The sequence below is a fragment of the Fundulus heteroclitus genome, chromosome 9, assembly GCF_011125445.2.
Source record: "Fundulus heteroclitus isolate FHET01 chromosome 9, MU-UCD_Fhet_4.1, whole genome shotgun sequence".
Classification (NCBI taxonomy): domain Eukaryota; kingdom Metazoa; phylum Chordata; class Actinopteri; order Cyprinodontiformes; family Fundulidae; genus Fundulus; species Fundulus heteroclitus.
In genome coordinates this window covers 7,525,721-7,553,083 of record NC_046369.1, presented here as the reverse complement: position 1 = coordinate 7,553,083, position 27,363 = coordinate 7,525,721, and the positions used below count along the sequence as shown (strand labels likewise).

The window sequence follows — 27,363 nt, the reverse complement described above, 5'->3', positions numbered from 1 at the left end:
TATATGAAGAACTGCATACTACTTAGGGTAGGAGAACTTTTTATTGCCTACCTGGAATGGGTGACAATAGCTGAATAAACTTTTGGCTCTCAAAGGCCAAGATAGTGCAACATTCGTGAAATTATAACATGTATAATAGTAGCAACAGTAAGACAGTAAAATTACATTATTATTTGAATAATCTCTTTTAAACCCTGAGTTTTGGCTCTCAAATGCCAAAATAGTGCAACTTTCAAAAACTTATATAACATGTATAATACTAGTCGGGAGAGAGAAGGCTGCGTTCAAGTGACATACAAACATCAAAATGGTATCGGTGCCCTATTTGTTGGTACTCGCCGATACCGATACCACCATTTTAGTGCTGGATCGGGGCCCCGTCCGATACTGGTATCGGTACAACACTAGTAAAAAGTACATTTAGAGAACTCAAGGTGAGGCTTTCAAACCTAAGCAAACTGTATCAAACATCAGGCATGATGGTGGCAGAATCACTGGGGGGTATTTATGTGCCATTAAATTACACAGTGGAAATAACGAGGAAGGAACCCTACCTGCAAATTCCTCAATTTTACCAGAAATCAGCAAACAAAAAAATAAAATAATTGGTTTTATTATGGAGAAAGCAGAATAACATAGTTCTTCTGGACTGTTCTAGTTGTCAAACCTCAAATATTCAGCCAGAATTACGCAGGGAGCTTTTAAATGGCTGCAAAAAAGGAGCAGCTTTTCTTCAGCTTTCTAAGAGACATTTATACCAAACAATAGTGGGGTTGTGTACACAGCATACTTGAGCCTGTATGTACTCTGGCTCTGGGTTAAAGACACAATACATTCCAAGTTGTGCAACACATTGTTTGTTTTTAAAATCATTTAAGCTGTGTGTTATTTCACGATTTCGCCATAATAAAATGCATGATCAAACAAATCATCAAAAACCCGCAGTCCATATAACATTCCTGCTCATGATGAGCTTATGTAAACCTCTGACTGAGGAAGTATATTCCTAATAATCAGAAGGCACTCACTTTCTATCTTTGTACCACTGGATTGTGGGAAATGGCAAACCCTGCACTTTGCATTCAAGAGTAAGCTCTTGTTTGAGAACTGCTGAGACATCCAGAGGAGCACCAGATCCTACAATTGTCGGTGGGACTGAGAAAAAATAACAAGTTTATTACATACCAAGTTAGGAAAAATATTACCAGAACAAATAAAAACTTCTTGGACCTTTATAGTACATTCAAACTGATAAAGCGGTCTTGTTTGCAACTGATTATTCAACAAATCCTGATTCCTTTAAGAAACCAATGAAATTAACTATCAACTACATTTCGATACAATTGACAATGTATTAGTTTATTTTTGGCTATGAACATCTTCATGTAGCAAATTTTACTTGAGGCTCTAATTAAAAGCATTGAAACTGATCTGTAAAGCATAAATGAAAACTTTCAGCTGGATGTAAACGCATGCACCGTGCTTGCTGTGAGGATTTCTCACTGACTTTACTCACCAAGTACATCTACAACAAATACTTTTTCTCTGCTCCCTGCGATGTTAATGGCTTTACAGCTGTAGTTGCCTACGTCAGCTGTGTCTGCCCTCAGCAGTTTCAGGGTTTTTCCCATGTCAAGAATCTGGATGCTGTTACTGGCAACAACCTGTCAATTAGCATAAATACATTAAATCAAATGCAACATAATAACAGAGCTTCAGGAAATGTTGTCTGGCAGTTACTGGAACATATTCTGATAATAAAAAGCAGATTTGAAACGAGCATTGACCGAAAAAGAGAAAGGCAGTGCAAAAGTAGAAAGCACTTCTATCCGGGAAAAAAAAATCACTCCGTAAACAGATTGATTTGATTTAGATTCCAAATAAATCCCAGCTCAAAGAATAACCTCGGATGTTTTACTCACTGCCTGACAGAAAGCAAATACAACAGCAGTCAAAATGTCAAAAAGTAGCCAGTTTTACATCATATTATCAGAACTATTATTTTTGAAGCTGGCAATGACAACAAATAGACATACAAACCTGATAGACACTGGTTAGAAGGCATGGTCTGATTACAGCTCATGTTTTTATGAACAAATGGAAAAAAGACCTGTTATTGTACCCTATCATCAGGTACACACAACTTGATTTAATAATTTTGTGGCCCTCATCAAATGCAATTATACATTGCTTTGCAAAATTAGCCAAACTCCTTTAACTTTTCCACATTTGTTTTACCTTTTAACAATCAACCCTCCAAACAGATGAGCTTTTATGTAAAGTACAACACAAAGTAGCCCACAATTCCACCTTCCTTATGCTTCACAGTAGCAATTCTGAAGTAGAAAGAAATAGTTAAAACTTTACAATAAAAAAAAAAAACAGAAAAGTGGGGCATGAATTTGGATTTAGCACCATGATCTAATAATACATTGAAAAAGAAATCCAGTTTGAATCAGTTGAGTTTAGAAGTCATCTAATCGATAAACGGTGTCCATCTCTGTGTGATTTAATCTCAGGAAAATACGCCTGTTCTGTGAAGGCCTCACTGGTGTGTTAGAGACAGTGGCATCTCTGGCATAAGTTACGTGGGGCACAAAAACTCACCCCTATTAGCAGCAGCTAATATTTTTGTGATGCATAAAACCTGACTTTGATCGGTTTTAAATGAAACAGATACTTTAGCACAAACCAACACACTTGAAATGGCATTTTATATAAGCTAAATGTAATTAAACTTTTATACATAAAATTACAAATAAAGGCTCACTAATAATGTTCATTTACTAAACAGAAAAGATTTACATCAATCCTTTAAAGAGCCAACAAGGACAACCAAGACTAGATTGTTGGACACTTTCCGGCAGAACGTAAACCTAACGACTGCATTTTCAGTATTTTTAATGGACAATCCCAGCTTGGAGACGTAATATTTGTGCCCCACGGCCGTCTACTGAGAACGTGTTGGCCATGCGCACTGTTATTTCAGATGTTCGTTATTTAGACAAACATTGTTGGGCCGGCCCCAATATCAAAGGTATTGGTCAGTGTAGGTTCTCAGGCATGAAGAGGGGACATTATTAGATCCTGGTCTTCTGACACTAAAAGAGGATTTTTACATATTCCTCAAGGTTCTTAAAATCCAGGTAGGGACTCTGAGGAGAGGAGAGAGGTATAAAAAAACTAGACCTATATCACGTTCTTGTTGTTTCAACTGAAGATGAAAAAAGAAAAGAATATGCAAAAATATTTAGGAAATTGGTTTTCTTTCAGTCAGGTAAACAAGCAAGGAATAATCCTTTCATGTTTGGATTTATGTTGATTTACAAAATTGTATGGATGGTAGCATCATCCTGTCCGAATCAACTTCTTTATAACTGTGTTAGAACAACTCAGTTATATCACAGACCTAGACCCAGTTAATAACAGCACACTAGTCTGTGATGCTCTGTCTCTTAAAGACATAATAAAATATACTGAGGTTTGCAATTATGACCAATGGAGATGATTTCCAGTTGGTGTAAATCCCTTTCAGGCACTGTATTAGTTTTTATGAGAATTTATCAGCTAAATACAGGCAAATATCACATTAGGACAAAACACAGCTCGAAAAGGAAACAAAAATATAATTTTTGAGATTTAGTCTTCTTTGAGCAGGAACACGCTCCAGTTTCTCAATATAGAAAAATTCGGAATAATTCAGTTTCTCCATGCTGAGAAGCTTTGAGTTATTCGGGTCTTTTGCATATTAATGTAAGCATTTCACTTAAAAAGAAGGAATGTTTTGTGCAAACGGACATAAAATAAGAACGTTTTCAGCTGTGCAAACACTTACAGGAATCCCATACTTAAACCAGGAGATGACAGGTTTTGGACTTCCCGTGACGTCACACACCAAGCTGATTGGCTCGTTCAGGATTACTGATACGTTTCCAGTTGCGTCCCCGTCATGGAACTCCGGTGGCACTGTAGAGGATTGGTGCATTTTTAATATACTACAAATATTTGCAGGATTATATTGCTGTAAAGGCAGGTTTGCTATTATCTGAACTCAATGTCTAATTCGATGAAAAGATGAATCACCGTTGACTTTGAGCTGGTACTTTTTCTCTGTGGATCCAGCATCATTAGCTGCAGTGCAGACATACTCTCCATCATCCAAAGGTGAGACAGCGGCAAGAATCAGGAGGGTACCATCATCCAGGATGGACACACCGGGCTCACTGCCCGTCAATTCTTGACCATTACGCAACCAACGTATCACTGGCTTAGGTAGACCTGAAGACCATTCATTCATTAGCAAAGCAAAACTAATCTCCTATTTAATATGGAGAGCTCAATTCCTCTGTAGCAGTTGCTTTTAGACCAATAACAAATGCAGGAATTATCAGGTGTAAAACTCTGTAGCAATGCATATGGTATTAGAGTGTATGGTACAGCACCTTTGGCAGGACAGGGGAATGCGATGCGCTGGTTCAAAACCCTCTCCTGCACAGGGCTGTTGAAAGGCGGCTCCAGCACCTCAACAACAGGTGGTACTAAAATGTAGAAAACAAGCATTTTTCTTAGCCACAAACAGTTTGTCAGTGTTCCACACCAATACTAAATAGCAAATTGGTCACACTCTGTCCACATTCAGTTCAAGTTTAACTTGTTTCATTTGCTTAATTGACTGTTGGTCATTTTGTAATTTTCTTGCTCTGTTTCGTCACCTTTCCTGTTTTTGTTGCACCATAGGAAGCCTCTTTTTCCAGCACCAGTCGAACTGCTTATTAACACGAACAATCAACCAACCACAAGTATTCACATAGTGTGGATTAATTGCTGAAGTTCACATTGAACATCGAAGCGAAGAAGAAAGGGTGTTTCAGCAAATTTGAGAAGGACATGGCTGCTGGTGCCACACAAACTCGTTCAGAGTATTTCATAAGCTATTGATCTGGGATTTTCAGACACAAACATCTGTCAGGTTTCCAGAGGATGGTCCAAAAAAAGAGAAAATAATGATGAACAGCAGTTGTTCGGACATAAATGCCTCCTTGGTGTCACAGCAGAATGAGCAGACTTGTATAACAAAAAGGCAACCGCCACTCAAATATGAAATGTTGCTTCCAAGGTATATGGGATACAACCTCTGAATGCACAAGCTGAAAGGGTTAAAGCAGCAGAAGGTTGCACGATGTCCCACTTCTGTCAAAAACCAGAAAATTATTGTTGGAAGAAAGCCTCAGGAAGTGCTGTTCAAAATCTGGTCAACATGCAAAAGTCAGTGTGGCAGAAAACTGGCAACAAACTAAATAGGCTTACCAAAATTTAAAGTCAGATTGATTCAGATGGCTATGACAGAGTTTGGTGTAAACAACAGAAAAACAGGGATTCATCCCGCTTCGTATTGCCTTGTATGCCACCAAGCCTAAATCATTGACAAGATCTCAACCAGATCCCCTCTGGTATGTGAAGGAATAGCAGAGTGTTGCGGCCTTCCATGTTCCAAAAAAACAAAATTCCAACATAGGCCGCTGGTGGTAACAAGTGGTTTGATTTGCACGCACTTCCGACTTCATTGATTTGTAAAAATATGTGATTTATTTCTTGAAAAAATATGGACAAAATAATGACTAAAAAATGTCTTGCAACTTGTTGAAAACGAAAAATAATCTCAATTTGCTGTTTGAAGCTCTAAAAGTGCGTGCAAATCAAACCACCTGTTACCACCAACGGCCTATGTTGGAATTTTGTTTTTTTGGAACATGGAAGGCCGCGACATTTAAGTCAAAAAATGATTTACAAAACCTCCCGTCAACACACCAGACATTTACCAAACAAAATGCTCTGCACCAAGCACCCGGTGTGTTCTTAATTACTCAAATTAATGGGAGGGTCTAACAATTAACAACGTAATCTAAACATTTTCAAATATAAAAATTAATAACAAATTTTGGTTCTAAACTGACTTAAATATATTCCAAATACCCAAAGAAGAAAACTAAATTGGTAGAAATTACAATCCACAAAATGTATCATAAATGGCCACAACATCCCGGCCCCTAATTCATGTACAAGAATTATGTCTAATATCTACATACGTGGCCATTAACCAATGAAAAATTCATATCAACATTATCAGAATTAGCTCTTCAATATTTTTCTATTAACAAAAATTATTTAAACAAACTTATGCAACAGTCCATGATATAATTTATTTTTCTTTTTTTTTTTTTTGCAGTCCATATGTCTTCTTAGTGAAAAAATAAAGCAAAAACAGTCAATGTTCCATGACTATCAATGGCTACAACAGCAGAGTCACATTATAACTGTGCAGCCAACAAATCTGCAGCAAGTGCACGTTGCCACAGAGTCAGTATCTCTAAGAAATGTGACCAAAAACCAGTTAAAAAATTAAGGCAGTTCTAAATACAGCCTAACAAGGTGTACCAAACAAAGGGACCAGTGGAGGTCTGTAGTCTTACGTAAACAAACCCACCTTGGACTTGAACCTTAACTTGAGCCTGGTCCTGGCCTGCTGTGTTGGTGGCTGTGCATATGTAGATTCCTCCATCGTCAAGCTTAATATCCGTAAGTATCAGACCGCCATCAGGTGACACTGGATAGCTTTTATCATCTTTGGTCCAGCTGAGGGTCGGCTCTGGGACCCCTGCCACCACACAAGCCAGCTCTACTTGATGTCCAACCTGTACCTTCATCACTCGTGGGCCTGGCTGGATTTTAGGAGGAACTGCAGGAGAGAAAACAGAGGAGAAGGTTTACGAAACAGCTGGCTGCCTAAAGTGCAACTAAATGTTATTCATTGAACAGTAAAATCTGCTTGAAATTATTAGTGCTGATGTGCATCTCTAATTACTTCTGGGCTGCACCAGCCATATAGGTTGCTGTGGGTGTTGACTAGATTGTTTTTGGAAGCGTACAATAAGAAAATAGATAATGCAAATTGAATGTTCAGTTTAAACCACCTAATTAGAACACATTGAGCTTAGACAGAACAGTAGCATCTTCGGGTATCGCACATTTCATTAAATATATACCTCAAACATCAAAACTCTCATGAAATCACTTTAATTGATCTTAATCTGTGTGGCATTTCTTTGCTCTTTCAGAAGGTCTTTCAACGTTTTTCTCTGGACATTGGTTGTTACTTATTTAATTTCAGCTCGGTCTTTCAGTCAAGGATCCAAACATTCTTTCATTTATTCATTCATTCATGAATGCTGCTCACCTCATTCATACATCCATCCATCCATCCATCCAGACAGGATTTGATAAGTAGTGCTTCCAGCAGGTTTTTGGGTGTGCCCTGCTCCCCTCCCAATGTTAGAATGTGTTTACAACTTCGAGTCATGACTTTTATAGTGCAACAGCTGCAGCCAAAAGTGAGGAGGCCTGGATGAAAGTCGGCTCCTCTAAATATGAGGCCATGGCTCACGATCGGACAAAGAAGTGTTCACAAAAGGCTCTTCCTCAAGTGGGGACAGATTTTATATCTGGGTGTCTTGTTCATGAAGGATGTCAGTATGGAGACCAGATGAATAAATATGTCGGTGATAATTGAGCCTAAACGGCGATGCTTTAAACCAGGGATGTCAAACTCATTTCTATATTGGGCCACTTTGGCATCATGAAGTCATTAAAAGGGCTGGTTGTACGTGTATAGATGATACTTTTTATTTCATAATTTCATTTCAGTTCACATAGAAATATAAAACAAATGCACAAGTAACATGAAAGTAGCACCCTTAGGCCCATTTGACCAATTTATCTGCAAAGAAAGTTGATATTAGGGTCAGTTACACTTTAAACTTTCATCATTCTGCATCACTTTTTGTCTTTTTGAACATTTCTGGGTTGTTTAAATGTGTTGTGGGAAAACAGACCTCTAGTGGCAGGGTGCTGTTACTACACAGTTTAAAAAAAATCAACATTTGCTACCAGAGGCACAGTTTTAGCCACTTTATACACTTTAAAAGGATATATGCCTCTACCTTATTGACATGACATGCCTTTTTTGGTTCTTGATGGTCGGATAAATTGCCTCGAAAGGCTGGATTCGACCCGCACGCCTTCAGTTTGACACGTGCTTTAAACCTATAGGTCCATGTATGATTTTACCCTCTCCGTTGGTCATGAGACATAGATCATGACTGAAATAACAAGATTCATGACTAGATGAAACAATTTTGGCAGTTAGGAATAAAAATGATCCCAAACTCAACTTCTTAACCCGCTCCAGGTGGGAGAAGAGGTCATGAAGGGAGCGTTGGTATGGGCAGGATGTTTGGTCTGGTAATCTGGCTTCGGTGGCTTAGTGGGTCTCGGCCAATGTTTGCCTCAGGGATCTGTGACATTTTGACTACTGTTGGGATCTTGGCTATTCATCCCCTCCCCCATAGAAAAAAAATCAGCTGCAGTTTTTCTCAGACTCTGCAGGCTCTGGTGGCTGTTTTTAGGGTTAACGAGGGTAGTTTGTTTGCCTCTGCATTTGTGGCCACCTTCTGGCTTTAACTTCAGGCAACTTTTGCCCCCACCACTGCTGAAACTGGCTATCAATTATAGCACACCGTACAAAAGGACACGTAACGATTTTTACTTATCAACTCTTCCTGTTGTAGGTCAGTTAGCGTTTTCTAGTGGCAGGGTGCTGTTGCTACACAGTTAAAAAAAAAAAATCAACATTTTCTACCAGAGGCACAGTTCCCCATAGAAACTGTGAAAATTAGAAACCATAGAAACCATATTATCTAATTATCTCATTAGAAATATATAAAGACAATTAAAGTCCAAAGAAAAACTTGAAAAATCAGGAGAACTACTGATAAATCTCACATTAATTAATAGATTTCAGAAAAGTCTGTCTGCTTGGAAGCAAATACATCTGGTGTGATTTAAGACATTTGTACAGTATTGTATGCAGCTGCTTTTGAAAAGATTGGACAAACAGCTTTTTTATTCTGTCACTTTAAAAAATGGATAAGATCCTGGTCTTTTTTTCAGCTTACCTAAAACACTCAGGGCAATGGACAACGTCACGTTCCCGGCAATATTTGAGGCCACACAAACATAAAGGCCACTGTCTGAAGCTCTGGTCTCCAGGATCTTCATCGATCCAGATGGAAGCTGAAGATGCCTGGGAGGAGAAAGGACACGTTCCCTTACTGCACACAAGCATGAAACAACAGCGATCAACTGCACAATGAAATCCTGCCCTGACTATTATGCTTGAAGCTGCCAAAAATGTGAAAAGCAAATCAGTCGAACGGTTTTCGTTCCCACGCAAAGACTTGATGATCCGCACTAATCTACCGTTAACCATAATTGCAGTTATTTTGGCAGTTTTCGCAAACTAAACGTAGGATTGCTTTATCAACTTAGACAGCCACAAACTTTCCCCTGAGGTCAGGGAAGAACGAGAAGGACAAAGCAGTGTAATTTAAACAACATGGAGTTAATTCAAACCACTCATACGAAAATAGCACAAGCTAACAATATTTCTGAGTTTTGTTTTGTTTTTTTCTTTCATGTGATTGTAGAAATATTCACAATAAGATGTTTAGCAACGTCTTCTCTTGTAACAACATTGAAAAACTGAGAAAAACGGTAGTTGCAGATGTTTCGCCGTTTGGCCTGACACAGGGGTTTTGCCATTGCAGACTTCACAAAGCGGACCGTTTTTTAGCGTGGCTGGGTCTGGAGCACAGACTGCAGTCTGTTTCGCCCCTGGACCCTTTCTCTACACAGACAGGCTGTCAGATTACTCACAGAATCTGGCTTGGCACGGTCATTTCTGAAATAAGCAAGGCCTTCCAGGCTTCCCATGGAAGAACTTAAGTTTATGTGTCAGCATCAACGAACTGTGACCCATGACAGCAGATTCTGTACCATTGCCACGAGCGGAATAAAACAACACAAAGGACTTCAGTTCTGTGTGTGTGCTTAATGCTAGCAGGGTTTTACCTTGAGGAAAAGGGCGAGATGAGCTGTTTCTCTTTCGCCCAGCTGATGGTAGGTGGTGGGACACTGTGAACATCACATGGCAAAATAATATCCTCTCCCTTGATCACCGACATCCTCACAGGCTCTCTTAAACCTTCAGCGCCACCAACTCTGGGTCTGGGTCGCACTGGGAAAGAAACCAGGGACGAAGTTAGAAGTGACGGAAATATTTACGAGTGTCATCAAGCAGATGAACCAGAACGTACTTCTATTCCATACAATGACTTTAACAAATGTAGCACAATAAATACTGTGATTTCAATTCACGGTTCATTAAGCCATTTTATGTTTCGATTGAAATTGAGATGGTTACCGTAGACCGTGAGCTGCACCTTCTTGGCTGCATATCCAGCAGCGTTGGTAGCCGCGCAGACAAACTCTCCAGTATCGTTTCCAGAGGGAGAAGTTATGAGGAGGCTGCCATCCAAGTCCAAAGAGAAAGCCGGACCACCCAAGTTCAGCCGCTCCCCACCCTCAAGGATTAAATCACAGAACGGAGAGAGCGGGATTCAATGTTTATTTCATTTAATCACCTTGTCAAAAGTACTGGTCACCAAGAGTCCTAAAATTTATCATCCAGTTCCCTGCCACTATTAAATTAAAACGCCCTTATTGAAACAATTCAGCTTCTAAAAATGAGCATACCTAAACAGAAATGAGTCAAATGTGATGTCAGTCCATTAGGACTGTTTTATGGCTACACCGTCCTCTTGGCTCACATATGATTTAGCAGTCTTGACTGGTGTTACAGAGAGAGGCAGCAAAGAAAGCTGAGAGAACATAGAGAAGCACATCTGCAGAATATGCTAAACTGGCCTTGGATTCAGAGGGTTTTATTTTATGTTTTATCCAGGAAGGACAGATCACCCGCTGATTATCCAGATTACTGGATCAATGTGTGCTTCTGTGCTTGTTTGTCTGTCTTATTGTGTCTCTGCTCTAATCCCCAGTAGGTCGAGGCAGATGACCGTTCACACTGGGCCTGGTTCTGGTTCTGCCGGAGGTTTTTCCTTCCCGTTAATGGGGAGTTTTTCTTTCCACTGTCGCTCCATACTTGCTCAGTATGAGGGATTGCTGCAAAGCCATGGACAACGCAGACGACTCTCCCTGTGGCTCTACGGTTCTCCAAGAGTGAATGCTGCTTGTCAAGACTTTAAAGCAATCAACTGGGTTTCCTTAGAGAGGAACTTTTTTGACCAATCTGTATAATCTGACCCAATCTGTATAATCTGATGGATTCTGACTTTGTAAAGTGCCTTGAGATGACATGTTTCATGAATTGGCGCTATATAAATAAAATTGAATTGAAAATTGAATTGAATATACACATCTGTTGCCCCTTTCACTTGTACAACTAAGGAAACTAGAATATAGTGAAAGACAAGCGAACAAAAAAAGAATCCCACCTCATGTAGGGGTTATTGCTCTGACTGTGCCTATCATAGACCTGTGCTTTAAAGTCATGGAAGTCAACAGTACGGTCCCCTGGAACTGAAACTGATAAACTGAGCAGCTAAAGGTTTACAAGCAAAGCTTATTGCTGCTTCTAACTCATCAATTTAAACACAAATAATTATGTTTTATGCCTCCAGTACAAAGAAAAAACATAAAAGCAGTGAGTTTCTATTAATCTACAAAATAATATTGAATTTAATCCTTTCTGTACGGATCAAGATTGAATGCAATCTTAGTGTTACATCTTTGATCTACTTTTCTTTTTCTTAACAATAAACTGCATCCTTTTTTAATGTCATTTTTCAGATACTTCTTTTTATTTTTACTTGCTGACAAACAATCCCTGAAGAGAGCATTGGTGTATAGATTCTAACGGAGACACATGGTTCATACTGACCTTGCTCCATGTGATGTCCGGACTTGGTACTCCACCGGCACGGCAGGGCAGAGTTATAGGCGTTCCTTCGATCGTGCTAAATACTTGAGGGCCATGCTGAATTGAAGGCATCACTGAGGATATCAGCACAAATAAAATATGTGAGAACGTTGCTACACCTTAGTCAAATACTTTATAAATCAACTAGATGCATTTTTATTCATAGTAAATTATTTTACTGTCATTAAATGTGGTCTGGCTTTGCTACAATATTAAAAAGTCTGTATATTTAACATATACATAAAAAATATACAGTAATTAAGTCTTTATTACAACTACAGCACCGTGAAGAAATTATTTCCCTCTTTCAGAGTTTTTCTATTTTTGCTTTTTTGTTACATTTTACTGTTTCAGCTTATTAAACTAATTTTGATAACTAGCAAAGACAACCTGCATTGTATATGAAAGAATAAATCTAAACCAATCAGGTCTAATGTGGTAAAGCGAATGCCGCCTAAACCTAATAGCTGGTTGTGCCACTCCTCTTAAGTTGGTCTTTGCGTTGATTTTGAAGTTTACGTTTTGCCTTACATCATCTGAGGTGTTTTAATTAAAAGCTGCAAACTTTATTGCTGTGGAAAAACACCTTTCTTTCTCCATCACCACTGTAGCTGAATAACAAAAAATTACTACTACCCAAAAGCGGACCTCAGAGGTTAGCGAACAGCCCTCTCTGCTTTATTTTAAATAATAAACATAATAGGAAGATGTGTTCATGTTTCAAACATCTGGGGGTTTTTCCAGTGCACATACATGCCAAACCGAATGACCAATTTTTGGTACACATACATGTACCGTTACACTCCAAACTGATAGACAATTTCCTCATTGGTTGTTTTATTTGATTATTTTAGACGATGAGCATGATGTGTTGCTTGTTAGATCTTTTAGCCTATTTCATAATGTTAGACAGGTTCTGTTTACTTGATTTCTTTGTTCTTCAGGTTCTGGCAGTTGTCATCCCTACGTGTTGCAAGTGAAACTTTACTAAGAAATGTTTGGTGCTGTTGCTTTGGGATATCTTCATGAGTTAGTAAAAATTATTTGATCAGTGTGACAAAAATAAAAATCTGTAAGGAGGGAAATTAATGTTCATGCTGCTGCAGTTTTTCCTTCTTTGACTATCTTCCTGTTTTAGTGTTAACCCAGGTGACACTAAAACAGCTCTGCAAAAACAATGTACTTAGAAATTTTTATTTATTTATTTTATTTAAAAATGTAATGAAATTAACACAAATGTATTTGTTCACTCTAAAATCTGCTGACTCAATTGAAAAATGTCTTAACTGTTATAGTGAACTTTGCTTCATATTGACGACCTATCATACATCAAAACAGGAAGGCTTGTCCAGGTACACAGGTCTACTCTAGTTTTAAAAATCGAAAGGAATGACTTTAAAGCCTCCTAATCCATTCTAAACCGTGGCTGCCTTTAATAAAGATGCACAGCATTTTATTCATGACAAGTCTTTGCAAAAAAAAAAGTCATAGCGGAGTTCCATAGCTGAGCTTGGAGATCATGCAGACATGACAAGAAGAAAGTCCGCAATAAAAGAAATCCAGGAGAAGGCCTGGTTGCAGTTTGTTGCACATATGCATGTCTGTGTACTGGTTTCTCTACCGTAAACGTAAACTGTGGTTGTATGGTTGGTGGCCCCGATAACGTTCTCTGCCAAGCAAGTGTAGTCACCACCATCATCCAGCTGAACTCTTTCAATATGCAGACTGCCATCCCTCCTCACTGTGACATACTGGTCTGAGGTCACCTAAAAGATTACAGGAAAGAGACATTTAAAACAATCGTAAGCTATTTGCATGCAAGATCAAGAAACCCTGCTTTTTATGTTCTCACCAGGCCATAGTTGTGGAGCCATTGCCTTTCTGGCAGTGGATGTCCAGCCAGCAGCACGCAGGGAAGAGTTAGCTGCTGGTCCTCGATCACACTGATAACAGGCGGACTCACTGCGATGACAGGTTTAACTTCGAAGGGAAACAAGACATAAAAAGTTTAGGAATTTCTTCAAGCAGAAACAAAATTGTTGTGCTTCTATCTGACACCATATATAATAAATGGGATCAGAATTTGAGGTCATAATTTTAAATATATACACAAATTCACGCATAAACTGCAGAACAGAGCAGACGTGATTTTAATCAGTGTAGAAACCTGAATACAAAGTGTAAAATTAATCGTTTTCTAATAGTGTTCAGTGAAAATCAAATGAGTATGGTCTACCAGTTTTCTCTTAAAGCATGTGTATTTCGTTTACTAACACAATGATGGTGAAGATTTAATCCAGAGTTATTTTGACTTGAGTAAAGGATCACTGGCCCTCATGGTGACTTCAAATGTGGGCACAGTTTGCTACATGCATATGTCAAATAACTCTATTATCTTTCAAAAACGCAATCCGAAAATTATTTGCTAGGTTTCATCTGTATAACACCATAGAGAAAACCTAAATTGCACATTTGTATTTACCAGATTATTCTACTCAGAGTTTTCCACACAATCTGCTGGTTTTCTTAGATAACTTACATTTAATCAGAAATAGTCTTTTTCTACTGTATTTTGGTTACAATCAAATTTGGTTTTGTTACAATCAGATTTGAATCTGAATCCAACTGTATTATATATTGGCTTGCATTGGAATAATTTGGTAGGGATCAAATTCATTCTGCTGACTTGGAGTTGATATAATAGAAACAAACAATAAGAAACAGGAGATAAAGCAGTGTGACTTTTATGTGATGCTTTGCTCGAAAATTATAACAGTGGTCCTAACTTAATTAAACCATGTTGAAGCAACATATTAGGACTGATCTGTAGACACTCCACGTGACACAAAATATCTGTTAATATTAAGAAAAAGGAAGTAAAATAACAATTTTCAATTTATATAAGGTTACTAGTGAGTGAGTGAGTTTATAATATTTATATTTATGCATGAGATAACATCACATATGTCATGATTGCTTTGGATTGTTTTTAGAGACAAGAATGATGTATTATTTGGAGGATTTGCCATGATATGATATGATATGATATGATATGATATGATATGATATGATGTTGAGAGAAATCGATAATTACCCTTGGTTCCATTTTTGGGAATATAACCTCTCCCAAACACACATATAATATATAACACATACCTCCAAACAGTAAATGTGAAAATTTTCACACCGTATTTGGCAAATAAAATCTATACATGTTTCTATGAGTTAATTTATCCAGTAAGAAAGGGGGGGGGGGGGATGCAGCTTGGTGCATACTATTTTTCATCAGGCCGTGTTTGCACTTTCTGACCTTTGGCCCACATTTAAAGACCCAATGAGTTTCCATTGTAGAGAAACTAATGGTGCTTAACAAAGCACATGTGTTCCCACACATGCATAGAAACACGTTAATCAACTCATTCAACTGGCTAAAGACTAAAAACATGCAAACACACTCTGAAAGATGCAATGTTTGTACTTGAAGCATGGTAATTTCTTCTTAAGCAGAAATTAAGAACCTTAAATAAGTAAGCTGTCCATCAAGAGGAAATATGACAATTTAGGGTTAGATTTTTCAAAACCATACATTTCATAATTTCAGAGAGGACATTCATTTTTGAATTAATATGTGTAAAATGTAACAAACATATGTACATACCTAGATACATTTATACCCATATGGATAGACACACTGATTGGCTGGTGTTAAAAGCTCCAATGTGATGATATTATTAAGTCAAGAAAACTCATGTATTAGGCAACTTTCCACTGGAAAAGCAATTGTACTCAACAACAAGACATGAATTTTAGTAAGCAAAGTCTGTCGAACATAATCAACAGGACTTCCACAAAATTTTTACTAAGATAAATGTTTCAAACTGAAATTAAAACTAGTTGGTGAGTTGTTGCAGAAAGGGGACGGTTAATGTGTAGTTGAAATTTTTTAATTTTACTCTACAAAGTTTTTTTTTCGTTTTTTTCTGAACTGATATTAAACGTCAAAGACCTCTCGCAATTACTAGACAATAAAGAGACAAAGAGCTGGTGAAGATTCTCAGTCATCCAGGGCATGGTCATTCCGTTAAAAAGGTAAAAAACAAAGCAACTGGACTTGTTTTCCGTAGTTGAAGACGTTTCGCTTCCTCTCCAGGAAGCTTTCTCAATTCAAAAAGTCTGGAGTAATGTGGAGTAACAAGCTTTATACCATTGGCAAACAAAGGCCTTGTAATGGCTTAGATAACATGCAAATTCAACAGAAACAGGACCACCCCTTAGTAATGGGCGGTCGTTAAAGCCATTAAGCCAGTTTCGGTCAAATCTGCTGGCCCTGCTTACTAGCCTGCGAGTTCACGGCTGGCTCCACTGAGGGGGAGGAGCTGTGGATGGAGGGCTGTAGTGCAGCAGGGAGCAAGGAAGAGGGACCTGTAAGGTGTGCTTGTTTAAAATTTCAGGCTCAGAACACCCTACTGTAACTTTAAGCCAGGCATGACAAACAACAATCTTAGGGTTAAAACACACTCTCCTTGCAAGGCCCACAATTACAACATAATAATCCAGACATTTTACAGTTAAATCTTACCAAGACCTGTCACATTGATTCTAGCCTTGGTTTGGATCCTCCCAAAGCGGTTTTTGGCCTCACAGACATACTCTGCCTCATCCTCCACCCAGAGATCTGACAGAAAAAAAAAAACTAACAATAAAGTGAACAATGTATTTTTGACATTTTAGGCACAAAACTGACTTAACAGACTTACTGATGATTTGTAGGTCCCCTTCTCTCTGTGAAACAGTGCTGTGTGCATTGGGTCGGTTGAACAGGGATGAGCCGTCCTCTCTCCTCCATGTGACCAGCGGCTCTGGATACCCATGTGCTTGACAGGGCAAGGTCACGTTGGAGCCAATGTCCGCTTCTACATTTGATGGCTCAAGAATAAACGTCGGTGTGGCTGGAGCGGTCAAGATTAAAGATGACCAATGATAGTGATGAGAAATTACATGTACATATGCATGGAAACACAGTTTATCTATTAAAAGTATTTAGGAGCTAGAGTCAGAGGAAGTTTTACTCCAAGGTCAAACATATTAGGTCATTGTTTGCCATGAACATACATTAAAAAAAAACTTAATTACAAAAGCTCAAGTTATAATCTATAGCATCTTCTAAATACCATTATAAAAAGCATCGGTCCTCTATGATTTTAAGACTTCTTGTTACGACTTGCATTTCTATTTCGTAATACTGAAAAAAAGACAAAAAAAATATAGATTTTGATCAATCATTTGCAACTCACGGAAGAAGTGTTTCCTAAACTGTTCAACTTCTTAACAACAAAATAACAGTAGTAGAGATGTTCGATGGCAAATGTGGTTGATTGAAATATCAAACCACCACCAAAACAAAAATAAACAAGAGCCAAGTGAAAAACAAACAAAAAATATTCAAATATTTTGTTTTTATCATTTTATCACAACTGTTGCTATTATGGTCTTAGAAAATATTTCTAAGCCTAATTTCATTTCCAGGCAAAATCCCAGGTGAATTACCACACGGGATCCTGGCCTCTACGCTGGGAACCACTTGTGTAAAGTATGAGAATGGGGAAATATATCAATGACACCTTTAAAAAACACCTGTTTGCTCCATTTATGGATATGGAAAGAAAACAATTTATGACATTATGTGTGCAAATCCACCGAGGGGTTAAACTCAAACAGAGACTGGAATCTACATTTACCCGAATCTGCCTTCAACTTTGATCTGCATATTCAAAGAGGATTTATTTTCTCTCTAAGCAAAAACAACATGTGCAATTTTTTGTCTATATTTTCTGCCACTGTGCTATATAATTGTAGACTGGGTGCTAAAAACTTTATATAAACAAGTAACATTTGATTTGAAGGTGCAGAATACAAGAAAAAATGAAGCACTGGTGGCAAAGCATGGAAGTGAAATTGCTTTAACAGTTAGATAATGACTTTCCTAATTTTCACCAATCCTTACCTCCAACATCAAGATATATCTTCAGTGAGGAGGAGCCAGCAGCATTGACAGCCACACAAGAGTAGTCTCCAGCATCGCCTAACTGGGTTTGCTTTATGGTTAGTGTTCCTCCTAATTTGTCCACCTCCAATAGAGCTGAGGTATGGAGCTGTATATTACCTAGCAATTGCAGAAAATACAGCAAGTAATTTGAATCAGCTTTAAAGAAGGTAATTGGAATTTATAATACATGATTTAAGAAAAAATTATTCTGAAAATGTTCAATTCAATTCAATTCAATTTTATTTATATAGCGCCAAATCATGAAACATGTCATCTCAAGGCACTTTACAAAGTCAAGTTCAATCATATTATACAGATTGGGTCAGATTATACAGATTGGTCAAAAATGTCCTATATAAGGAAACCAGTTGATTGCATCAAAGTCCCGACAAGCAGCATTCACTCCTGGGGAAGCGTAGAGCCACAGGAAGAGTCATCTGCATTGTACATGGCTTTGCTGCAATCCCTCATACTGAGCAAGCATGAAGCGACAGTGGGAAGAAAAACTCTGCATTAACGGGAAGGAAAACCTTCGGCAGAACCGGGCTCAGTATGAACGGTCATCTGCCTCGACCGACTGGGGTTACAGAAGACAGAGCAGAGACACAACAAGAGAGACAAAAAAGCACAGAAGCACACATTGATCTAGTAATCTGTTCTACATTAGATGTTCTTCATTATTTTGTAATATAAATGATTGGGGTGTACTCAACACTTTATTGCTTCTTTGTATTAGTCCAAAGTAAGTTTTTTAAGCTTTTAAACGGTTACCTTTATACCACCAGATCTCAGGTGGAGGGATCCCAGACGCTGAACAGGACATCACTGTGGTTTCTCCTGTGTTACTGAGAATTTCTCTTGATGCCGCCCTTACCACAGGGAATTCTAGAAATCAGACAATCCAGCACATCGTGAACATAAAAGCAGTGGTGTGAACAGCTAACCAAAAAATAAGCTTCACAATTGTATATCCTGCAAATGAAAACAGTAGCTTCACTACTGTTAAACCGATGCTAAATAAAGAAATTTGAGGAAGCTAGCCCATAACTGATAACCAACAGCTGTCACTCAGTCTGTGTCACACGTCTTTCAGACAAAAGGAGCTGCACACAGACACATGGCGCATGATGAACGTGCGCAGCATGTTTAAGGGGATAGCTGTTTTAGTTCAGGATAGATTACTTTTTAATTTTAACTTTTACATGGCAATGGAATCATTTGTGAAGAATATTCAATCCCTCTGTGCCCAGGCAGCTGCACTGGAGAAAAAACAAAACTGTGTGAGTGTGGGTAGGAAGGTTGCCAGTTCTTGGGAGAGAAACAAGCAACCAGCTCTATTACATCTACCTAGTAAACAGCATAAATGAACAACCCCAAAGTCTCTTATAATAAGCGGACGTGGCAACACTCCTGGAAGCCTGGAACACAATGTAAGCATTTCTGGAGGTTCCTTTTCCCCTCTGTCATCAGACTCTTCAATAAACATGCAATAAATCATGACTTTTTGGGTTACTTATTGTTGTAACATCAATAATATCAATATTGTTGTTTTTAATGTTTGCTATTTTAGCATTGCTGTGTAGAAACATGTTTCCCATGCTGGATAAACGTCAGTGTATCGTACAGAAGTGTTGGAAAAGTAAAAGACACCCGCTGACCCCAGCAGTGACCCAAAAGCCCAGCCCTGAGTCCAGTTTCCTCCCACATGATGCCATGCCAGTAACAAACCCAGAAAACTTGGTTACATCACTAATTAAAGAGTTAGGGTCACTGCGCACTGTTTACAGAAAAAAACAGTGGATATCGGCGTCTCTGTTTTTGAGCAATGGGAGCCAACAATATTAAGACCAAATCAAAACAAGATGAATAAAGGTAAGAAGTAAACATCACAGCTATTAACAATGTGTTTTTTGTGGAGCCGTGACTTGTTGTGTGGAGAAGTCTGTGTGGATGTGTAGGGAGAGCCAGAAGCAAACGGCGGATGAATATCTTGAACAATTTTATTATCCTTACAGTCACGAAACCTAGTAAAATTGACGCTAACCGTTTCGCAAACAGTTTCTAAACTTATCGTGAATGATATTGGAATGAACAAAAAGTTAGTACTTATCTGTTTGCGAAGTAGCACGATTCTGCCCACCACTGCATAACAGACTAAGGTACATAGTTTAATGATTTGAAAACTCACCAAAATAGGTGAGGATGGAGGTCATTGTGTCAGTTCCAGCATGGTTACTGGCCAAGCAGCCATACACCCCTCCATCCTTCTTCTTTGTGTTTCTTATAACCAGAGTGCCATCAGGAGTCATCCTGTATCTAATAATCAGATCAAAAATTTAACAAAAAAATTAACTAATGCTAAATTAATTAATGCAAATTCAAAAATTTGCATTCATTGATTTGGGGAGGAAAATGGCAGGACAAGTTATCACTTGGACAAAAAATGATTATTGTTACTAATTTTTAGCCTCCAAGTATCTGACTGATAGTGGCCTTTTATTTTATTTTATGAAGATTTATTTACCAAATATAAAAACCTGAAACTTTTCACTATTGTAATTCTGAATTATAAATGGTCCCATATCTATTCTTTTGGAAATCCATTACTGCTAATGAATACCTCTCCTCCTCCTTTAAACTTAATTTAATATAGGCACATTTATTTTACATTTATCTGCTAAAACTTGTACATATTCCACTACTTTTACAAAGCTAACAGAAAAAAAAACTATTTTATCCACCAAAACATTTTAACCTATTGAGTAAAGGGGTTTCTACACAACAAATGTACAAAATCACCTAACATCCCTTTTAGTTTTTCTGCCTTTGGTTCAAATTATGCTATATCCCATTTCTCCATTCTAAAACCTAACCCCTGAATCCACAAACGTTTGTTGTCACCGTGCGAGAGGCTTCTGGAGGTAAGGAATGAGTCCAGAACAGTTTGCAGGTACAACAGAGACAAGCAGAGGCATGAAACCATAGCTCAACTGATTCAGTCATGTATAGCTTTGCTCACTGACTAATAAATAAATAAGTATAGCCAAAACAACAGCACAGATGTCAATAAATAACCTGAATGAAGTTTTTTTTTTTTTTTCCCCAGTGTCTTTATTTTTACACGTTTGTGGTTTTATTGAAAGGGAAAAGCCACTTTCTAGTTCTTTGAGAGGGGCTGCAAGATTAATTGTAAGGGGAAACTTTCTATCAAACCTTCCCTCATTTTGCTTTCTAATAACTAAACAGGGAAATGTGTGAATGAAAACAAATGTATTGGCCAGATTAGAATACATTTTATGTGGGCAAGGACAACAGGGGAGATTCAAATGATTGTAAAGAAGTTGCCAAAAGGCAAGTTTGTAAATGACATGTAATGAGATAATCAATATGTTCCTGTAACTGGTAAAAGAACAACAACTGCTTGACTTTTAACATGCAAAACATCTAAACCACCACTTTTCAACAGTTTTAGATAAAACAAGTTTTATTGAATAAATGCCTGAAATTTTGAAATAATAAAACATTGTCATATAATGGTAAAATAAATTAACTACCTGTTGGACGCCATAATAAACATGTCGTTGTGGGTCCAAACAAGACGGGGTGGAGGATAGCCACTGGCTGAACAGCTGATCCTCACTTCATCTCCCATCATAAAGGTCTGATTTCGTGGCTCCACTGACACCCTGGGTACCTCTAAAAACAACAGCAAATATTCTAATTATTCAGTAAATTAATTAAAACCATCCATTGCAGTCAATCAGTTACAGTGCACGAGAAGCAAGTTTTGTAGAAATTTTAATATAGGACTTGCGTATTGAATGCTGGAAGTAGTTTATGCTCTTTGGAAGATCAAGGAAAGGTCTTAAACACATTTCCATGCAGGAACGAGGGTTCTTCCCTTACACAGTGAATTTAGTTCCAGTTACATGATGGAACAGAGCCGCAAAGTTTATGATCTGTGTAGCAAGAGGAGGGATGACTGCTAAGACCACTAATATTATTTCACAGCATGTCTTTCTTCCCCATTTCGTCTACTAAAGCAGAAAACAATGTGCAATCCAGAGAATCTGGAATAGTCTCCACAGACCTTCTGACTGATTCATGATGGGAGACCTTTCTCTTCAACAATGTGTTTTGCCTATTATATTCTCACTGACAAGTTTATCTCCAGTAGAGTGATGGTGGGAATATTCACAATGCACACAGCTCTAACCTGTGTTCATCCACAATGCTGTGGACAAGTTTCACAGAGAAAGAACCTTGCGTAACATTTTCAGAATCAGGTTTAAATGCCAAGTTGCATCATATAACATGCCACTTTGCTTTCGGTGAAGTACAATATACAAAAAAGGTAAATATAAATGTTTTCCCTATAGGTATGAATATATACATTTTCAAAAAAGAGAAAGACATGGGTGGAATGGTGTAAATAGGCAAAACAAATTGATGCACCCATATATAGAACTTCCTTTTCCTCAGTGATCCATTAGTACTCTCAGACCAAGGGAAAAATATTTTTTCGTGCTCGGCCCCATCAAAGAATTAAAATTTCTTTAAAGACAGAAAAGAAATCTTCTTATGCTTTTATTAGCTTATTTAATTAAATTAAATGTTTTCATAACTTGTATTTTTTGCTATCATTCTAAGATTTTACAGTTTGTCGTTGTTTTGTTTCATCAAACAGGTCTGTCTTGAAAATGAGATCCTAGATCATTCTCATTAAGAAAATAAAATCCCCAACCCTGCGTAAATTAGCGAAATAGGGTTTTTCTGAAAACGAGAAAACATTAGAAGTAGGTCATAATTGGCTGTTTAATCCTCAGATTACAGCACATGAAATTTAAACAAAATCCGGGACATATAGTTAGATAAGATAAGAAATTCCTTTATTGTCCCACAATGGGGAAATTTAGGCATGCCTGTGGGAAAGACACTGACAGTTTTACACAGTTTATAGTAATGAAACAAGTATATTTAGCAAGTAGCAAGTTATAAGTAAAGTTATAGTAATTAGCAAGTTATAAGTAAATATAAAGTAAGTAACAACTGATGATAGTATGTAAAATAGAGTATGTAATTTTTTTAACAAACTGAATCACTGCAACAAAGTTTGTTGTGTTTTATACCTTCTTAATTCCTTTCATTGACTTCTGGCTGGGAATGTTTGGTAATTAGACATTATCTGCAGTAAACCGCGCTAGATTTATTGTCAGGGAAGTGTCTGGAGCAGGGCAATAAAATTGTTTTGGAGATGGAAAATTCTAGGTGCCTCCTGGGACTCAAGCATAATTTTATTTCCCCGCCACTGACGAAAGCATCAAGGTACATATATGGGGGAAAGAAGGAGGCCCTCATTGAAGAGTCATGTATCTGTGTTTGCAAACAGTGCTATTCCAGCTTGTTGTAAATCACACAAGCACTCAAAGCAACACCACAGATTAACATCAAACCTTGAAACAGCAATTAAGGGCAGAACTTTTCTGTAGATTCGATATGGCTTTGTTGAAACAAAAAGACAATTACCACCTTGTACTGTGAGGTAGATCCGTTCTGCAGTCTTTCCTCCTTCATTTGCAGCAATGCACTCGTACCAGCCAGAATTATCCGGGGTCACATCGGACACCTGGAGCGAAAGGTTGGCAAGGATGCTCACTCGTGGGTCCAGACGGGCATCGTAGCCCCCTCGCATCCAGGTGAGGTTGAAGGCAACAGTGCTAAGGACGCGGCAGGTGAGGACGGCATGAGAGCCAGGGGAGACAGTAACATTTCTCTCAACAGTGATGGCAGGAGGAGGCTCTAGAGGGTAAAGTGGACAAAAATATGTTAAAGGTTGCAAAAGACTTTAGACTGGGTGGAGTTTCCCCTTCCAGCAGGATAACATCCTTAAACAAAAGCTGGTAGAGACATATTACAAAAGACGAGGGGTTTTACTAGAGAGGGGTAGTTCCACCAAGACATGACATAGGGGTGCATTTGTAAAGAGTTTTGAAAACTTTTTACTTCCATTTTATAATTAGCAATAATAAGTTTGTGGTTGAAACATGACAAAATGTGAAAAAGTTCAGTTGGTATGAATACTTGTGCAAGGCAATGTATTTGTGTGTGTGTGCATTACATGTTAACAAAACATTTTCCTTCCCTCATTTCTCTTCTTACATCTCACATTCTAGTATGTTTAAATGTGTAAAAGGCTTCAGCTTTTTATTTTATATTATGAAGATGCAAAAAGATATCGAACACAAATACGCTTAAATATTCATGCTTTCTAGCCCTGTTGTTGACCTATCAGAAATTATTATTTATTATCAAGTGTACGAACAGATTAAAGCAAGCTGTTGATGTTGCTCATCATAAGCAGTGGAAGTGAAAACTACACTGCTACAGCAACATTACAAATATTCAACAACACTGTTTGTTATGATATAAAAATGCATTGATAGACGCACAACAAGTTAGATGTTTACTTAATTTAACTTTACACACTCTATATGAGAACAGGTAAATAAACTAGTAAAACACACTATCTATGGCTACGTTCACATTGCAAGGAAATAGGACAAATCCAGTCTTTTAGCCCATATTCGACCAATATTTAAAAAAATTCTATCTTTTTCATAGCAGTGTGAATGGCCAAATTTCGATGCTTTTAGAGAAAAAAATAATCTGATTTGTGCCACTTCCATATATAATACTAATAATCTCTCAATACACATCCACAAGCAGTAGTGGTAAACTTTCAGATCCGGAGACAGCATCCATCCATTTGTATATAATCCATTAATTTGTATATAACTCACCTGAATGTACATAAATCATCCTAAATCTCTGCTTTATTTCCTTTGTATTTTTTTTATACACTGTATATATGTGGTCACACTCTATATACCTTATGCACCTTTCCTCCTTTTGGCACCTTCTTTGTTTATTAAGCCGACGTGTGACAAGTGAATTTCTCCACTGTGAGATCAATAAAGCCTATCTTATCTTATCCCACTTTGGATGGTGCTGTTCTTCTTTCTAAGAATCTGGATGGATTTATTAGTTCTCCAAAATGCTGAGAAACCCAGGGTCCAGACCAGGAAGCAGAGCCGTAGTTTAACGCACCTTTCTGCAACTTCTGTACTGTTTCCCACGGCCAAAACTAAACAGATTAAAAAAAAGGAACTAAAAGTACACAAATCATAAAAATCTCATAAAAAGCCACGCGACTCAACTTGAACCAAAAAAATAAAACAATTAAATTTGGTCTATTAAATATAAGGTCTCTGCCTCCAAAGACTGTTAGTTAATGAAATGATTTCTGATTATAAGATTGATTCATTTTGTCTCACAGAAACCTGGCTACAAGAGGACTACGTTAGTATAAATGAGTCAACTCCCTCTAATTATTTAAATTTCCACATTCCCAGAACTACAGGACGAGGAGGAGGAGTAGTAATCATCTTTCAGTCTGATTTATTAATTAGTCCCAGGCCAATTAATAACTACAATTCTTTTGAACATTTAACCCTCAGTTTCCCTCATCCAAACTGCAAAGCAATTAAATCTCTTCTGTTTGTTGTTTTGTATCGTTAAACAGGCTCTTACTCTCAGTTTTTGGATCAGTTCTCAGACTTCTTATCTGATTTGGCGTTAAACACTGACAAGGTTATTATAGTGGGAGATTTTAACATTCATGTTGACACTGAATGTGATAACTTTAATGTAGCCTTTAATGCTATCCTAGATTCAATTGGTTTTGCTCAAGATGTGCATAAACCGGCGCACTCTTTCCTTCATACTTTGGACCTTGTGCTGACGTACGGCATTGATTGCAAAAAGTTAACAATATCTCCTCACAAACTCTGCTTCTCCTAACTGTGCTGCTTTTTTCTTGCTATGATGGGATCTTATTAGTGTTGGCTCCCATTGCTCAACAGCTTTATAATAATAGCAAAAAGAGATGCTGGCCAGTATCCACAATTATTTTTAAATTTTTAAAGTTCTTGTTTTAAGAAAACTTTATTCAACCCCTCTAGAAACAATTACATTCACCATTACTTCTGTAAATAGCGTGACGTCTCCTTCTGTTATCCGCTCGTGGGTGTCGCTTTTCAGTTTTGAACCATACAGACAGAAGTATGATGCAGGTCGAATTTAATAGTAGTATGAATGGCCACCTCAAAAAAAAAAAAAATCTGATTTCAGTAAAAAATCGGTATTGAGCATCAAGACCTGCAGTGTGTACGTAGCCTTAGTCAGTGAGATTGTTTTGAGACGTTTCCTTACCTGACACATCCAGGAAGGTACGAGCTCGTCCAGTTCCAGCATTGCTAATTGCAATGCATTCATAGTGGCCCTCATCTTTCAGAGTGACCTTTTCTATTTCCCATGCAGCTCCGTCTGACTCACTGAAGTCAAAAGAGTCACAAAGATTGGTACTGATATTAATTATGAAAAAAAATTAAACCTGTTTGATTCTACTTAAAATGTTTCCCATTGATACTGATGGGATGAAAAGAAGTCATATCAAAACTGCTTTACCACCAATACTCTTTTTTATTTTTCTTATAAACAGTCACTCTTAAATTATTTATGTGTCTGGGTTTTCTCAAGGTCAAATTTTCATTCAACTTTGGCTTTTGTTTTAATTACTTACTCCTTATACCTGATCACAAAACCTCATATGGTGCAGCAAGTTCCTTAAAGAAAATCTTTAAAAAAAATCCTAACATACCTACAAGGGATTAAGATGAGCAGTATATAATGTTATTTATTAAATAAATGGGAAATATTGGGAAATACAAGAAACAGGAACTAAGACATGGTATATTCTTCTGTTGAGAACTATATTCTCTATTTTCAGTACTCTTGCAAGGCACTGTGATTATTATTTTTTTTTTACATTTAAATACCATGATTCAAACGAAGTACAAGATGTTAGTTGGTTGAAAGAACATGTTGAAAGCTTAATAAAGCAAATGCATTGCAAATGGATATTTACAATTTAATGCACATCTTTCACATGTAGACACATTTTATCTTTTAAAAGAATCAGGCAACTGAAAGACAACCAATTTACAACTACAGACTGATTAATTATTCTCCCTTAGGCTTACATTAACAACTGTTAGTATAGGACATGAATAACCTGATGAAGTACAGTCACATTAAAGAAATTAGAATATTATTTATTTTTAGAAGCTCCGTTCACAAAGTGAAACACATTGTATGGATTAATTACACATATACCAATGTTTTCAAGCCTCTATTTTCCTCTTAAAACGAATGGATGATTTTTACAATTAAAATATAACATCAGACCAATAAAAATAGATTTTGTAATGGGCCTGCTTAAAGGTTGTTATTATCAAAAGGTACTTTTAATCTGACAAACAACCCTGATTGGAAAGCAAATTCTAATTTATTGAATATGATT

The 27,363-nt window shown here is 37.5% G+C and overlaps 1 protein-coding gene across 2 annotated transcripts in view; it reads right to left on the bottom strand.

Moving 5' to 3' along the window:
- The window catches only part of hmcn1 (hemicentin 1), a 130,193-nt gene that overhangs the window by 71,895 nt on the left and 30,935 nt on the right, over positions 1-27,363 (bottom strand). Inside the window, exons 10-29 of one of the 2 annotated variants that reach the window (XM_036140937.1) lie at positions 26,214-26,335; positions 23,472-23,741; positions 21,497-21,638; positions 20,131-20,258; positions 18,714-18,827; positions 17,901-18,059; positions 16,654-16,845; positions 16,476-16,571; positions 13,749-13,876; positions 13,518-13,662; positions 11,858-11,970; positions 10,319-10,478; positions 9,967-10,132; positions 9,012-9,139; positions 6,485-6,736; positions 4,443-4,538; positions 4,084-4,278; positions 3,836-3,966; positions 1,517-1,664; positions 1,029-1,155 (exon numbers count right to left, since the gene is read on the bottom strand). In XM_036140937.1, the coding sequence (XP_035996830.1) occupies positions 1,029-1,155; positions 1,517-1,664; positions 3,836-3,966; positions 4,084-4,278; positions 4,443-4,538; positions 6,485-6,736; positions 9,012-9,139; positions 9,967-10,132; positions 10,319-10,478; positions 11,858-11,970; positions 13,518-13,662; positions 13,749-13,876; positions 16,476-16,571; positions 16,654-16,845; positions 17,901-18,059; positions 18,714-18,827; positions 20,131-20,258; positions 21,497-21,638; positions 23,472-23,741; positions 26,214-26,335 (3,012 nt within the window). Of the gene's footprint in view, positions 1-1,028; positions 1,156-1,516; positions 1,665-3,835; positions 3,967-4,083; positions 4,279-4,442; positions 4,539-6,484; positions 6,737-9,011; positions 9,140-9,966; positions 10,133-10,318; positions 10,479-11,857; positions 11,971-13,517; positions 13,663-13,748; positions 13,877-16,475; positions 16,572-16,653; positions 16,846-17,900; positions 18,060-18,713; positions 18,828-20,130; positions 20,259-21,496; positions 21,639-23,471; positions 23,742-26,213; positions 26,336-27,363 lie in introns of those variants that run through there. The other variant, XM_036140936.1, reaches the window with a different exon arrangement.